Here is a 3,164-nt window from a genome sequence, read left to right on the forward strand (position 1 = left end):
TATATAAAATTTGTTAATCACTTGATCAAAATTTTATAGGGTAAATTACGTTTTGGTCACTCAATTTTGAAAGTATCTATTTTGATCACCTAACTTTAAAAATTTTCAATTTGCATTGAAAACTTGACTGATATTAATGGAAGCAAAACCTATGAATTCATGTCCCATACTTCTTCAAAAAGTATCTAAAAATCAACCATTCCGCATTGTGAAAACTCCAGGATTCGATCATGAAACTGAGTCCTTTCGTCAATAGTTATATCCCTAGAACGTTAATCATAATCAACCTTGACAAAAAAGACAAAAACATGATTTTATGTTAGGGGGCCAAACTTTTTAAAATGATAAGGCGGATGAATCTATAAATTTCTAAGAGGAATAAAATATAATTAAAATATATAATAATTTGAAATCTTAGAAAAAATAACTGTGTCGTCCAGTTCTACTCTGTCCATCCCGGCTTGACAGGGGTTGCTTCTTCCGTAGAGGCTATTGTATTTCCTCATGTAACAACCACCAAGACTCCCACTAAATCGAAGTTGCTAATTAATTATTTGATGAATCAATGAAGATGTTGAAAGCATATTAGTATTATCGTATAACATTCATTTCCTGGAGTCAATGAAGATGTTGAAATCATGAATAATCCAAGACAATTTAAACAAACAACGAACATATACTAAAGCCAAAACAATAAACAATAATTACAAAAGGGAATTGACATGACACGAATTCAAAGTTTCCATCTAATTATATCATCTCATCTCACTAATTAATTTCTTTATAGATTAGAATTTAGAAATATAGATAAAGGTGCATAAAAACATGAGCAAGGGCAATGCAGGGACAATCAAAACACTAAAATAAAAGTACAAAAGAAAATCACACGCTTCCATAGTTCACATACATGAATAGCTTCATTAATCAACATTGTCCATAAATTAAAGACACAAAGAGAAAACATATTTAAGAAACAACGCATTAATATTAATCAGACTGGGTCATCCATCATCATCACTCGAATCTCAAGCTATAGCTGCATCTGCAAAACAATAATATAATCAAATATCAGAAGAAAAAGAAGAGAAGGCAATGCTCATTACTTGGTCAAATATTATGATACAAATAATGAAGGATAATGGGAAATCGACCCCACAAATTTTAACGCCAGACATAACAGTCGGGTGAGGATATTGTCATGGGACCAGAAAATAGACTAGATTGGGAACACAAACAGTGTCGGGATTACTTGGACGGCTTCCTCGTTGGTTTTATACATTTGTAGTGTTATTTTTGAAAAAAGGGGGGGGGGTTATGAGTATTATCCCTACCCATTGGGAAATGAAAGTGAGGAAAAGATTGGGTTTCTCTCTTATTGACCACCCAACTTTACCTAACCATGCAACGAGCGGAGTACGTACAACAAGAACCGGCTCACAGATAGTACAACAAGAAAGGACTGTGAAGACTAAATAACCAGTTGCTGTTAGGACATCCACATTAATGTTGTTTTGTAGGTTTTGGAAAAAGTAATACCTGGGGATTGAAGCAGAGACACAGATTCAGTGGATTGAAATGTCTTTTTAGCAAGAGCATCAATTACGGTGGACTTGCACTGTCCCTTGCCTTCCAGCTCCGGATGGATCTTCCTTTTCAGCATCCTCCTCATCATCTGGTTTTTCAAACCAATTTGTTCAATTAACTAGATTTTGCTCGAAATTTCTGCCTTTTTTTTTACCAATAAAGTTATGAAAACTTTTACTTTTCAATCAATCAGATGGTCAGTTTCATAAGTACTTTTTTTCCTATTGAATTTTAGTTTCTGATTTCCCCTTACTTATTGATCTTTTGAAATTTAATCCTTTTGTTTTTTTTTCTGTTCAAGTATAACATTACTTTACTTTTTAAATAGGACAAGTCTTAGAATTACAAGCAAATGGACCATATTTGAAAAGGGCCGGATGTACGAAGATTGGAGGCATAATTAGACCTAATTATAATAACCTTATAATTTACTAACAATAGAATAAAAAAACTTTACAAAGAAGTTTACATACTATTACGAGTTTTTTCATAAGGACTCGTGACAATATCCTAACTACTTTGTAGAAAATTTTCATTCCTAATCAAATAATTACCTATTATAATAAATTAATATGATTTTTTCATCCTTTTTCTTCCCAAAGCTTTAATTTTACATCGTAATTTTAAATTTGATTAAAAAATAAAGAGAAATGGAGAGTGATAATTGTGCAAGTGAAAGGAGGCAGAGAGGTTTTATAGATACTCACATGGTGTAGCATTTTGATGGGACGAGAATCTTCTCCAACTTGAGGAATGAGTTTCTTGGCAAAGGAAAGTCCATTTTTGGTACGAGCAGATGGCTTTTTGGTTGAACCTGAGTTCAATTCCAGTGGGCAGTGCTTGTTTTTTATGTCAGAGTCCTCGGAGAAGAGGTCGGCCAGTGTAGTTCTTCTCCTCAGCTTTCCGGAATGGCCCTCAGTGGCCTCCAAGTCAATCTTAATTTCGTGATCAGTAGACCCACCGTCCCCATCAAACATCATCATCATCACGTCACTTTCTCCATCAACTTCCTCCAAACTATGCTCTAAAGCACTCAACACCAGTGGGTTCACTTCTTCATCACTCTCATTCTCAACATTTTCATCTTCTTCATCGTTATTATCGGTGTATAGTTCTTCCTCTGCTTTGTCTTCCTTGTCGTCGTCGTCTATGTAGCTTTCCAAAGCTAAGTAGTCGTTTTGCTTCAAAGGATCGAAACCGAGAGTGCCGATTGTTAAAATGCCATCTCGCCAACCATCCAGCATGTCGGAAAGTGCTACATGTTCCAGTAAAGCTTTCGTGTTGGAATCGATTGCAAGGGAATCAGTCTTCTTAACATTTCGAGCAAGACCATCTGCACAAAAACCATCAACTCTATAGAAAGAAAAGAATGCATGATAATGGAAATAAGTTACAAACTATTATCAAACCTTTGAGGACGTTATGATGGAACCTCTTTTGCACCCAGTTAAAGATCTATTAAAATTTACATTAAACAAGAAAACCCAATTTGATTCATTAGAAAGGGAAATCAAAGAAACAAATATATGGGTATGTTGTAGTTTACCTTCATTTTCTCACCCCCAAGCTTTCGTTTGGTT

The 3,164-nt window shown here is 34.5% G+C and overlaps 1 protein-coding gene across 1 annotated transcript; it reads right to left on the reverse strand.

Annotated features, from left to right (window-relative positions):
* Window positions 1-952: 952 nt before the first annotated feature.
* LOC120135294 (protein TILLER ANGLE CONTROL 1-like) lies at window positions 953-3,164 on the reverse strand. Its single transcript, XM_039151579.1, has 5 exons — window positions 3,131-3,164; window positions 2,994-3,039; window positions 2,292-2,917; window positions 1,537-1,672; window positions 953-1,042 (listed from the first exon to the last, which is right to left on the reverse strand). Exons 1-5 carry the CDS (start codon window positions 3,134-3,136, stop codon window positions 1,026-1,028), a joined length of 831 nt encoding a protein of 276 aa, XP_039007510.1. The 5' UTR covers window positions 3,137-3,164; the 3' UTR covers window positions 953-1,025.

Source organism: Hibiscus syriacus, unplaced genomic scaffold (genome assembly GCF_006381635.1).
Source record: "Hibiscus syriacus cultivar Baekdansim isolate YM2019G1 unplaced genomic scaffold, ASM638163v2 tig00110607_pilon, whole genome shotgun sequence".
Classification (NCBI taxonomy): Eukaryota; Viridiplantae; Streptophyta; class Magnoliopsida; order Malvales; family Malvaceae; genus Hibiscus; species Hibiscus syriacus.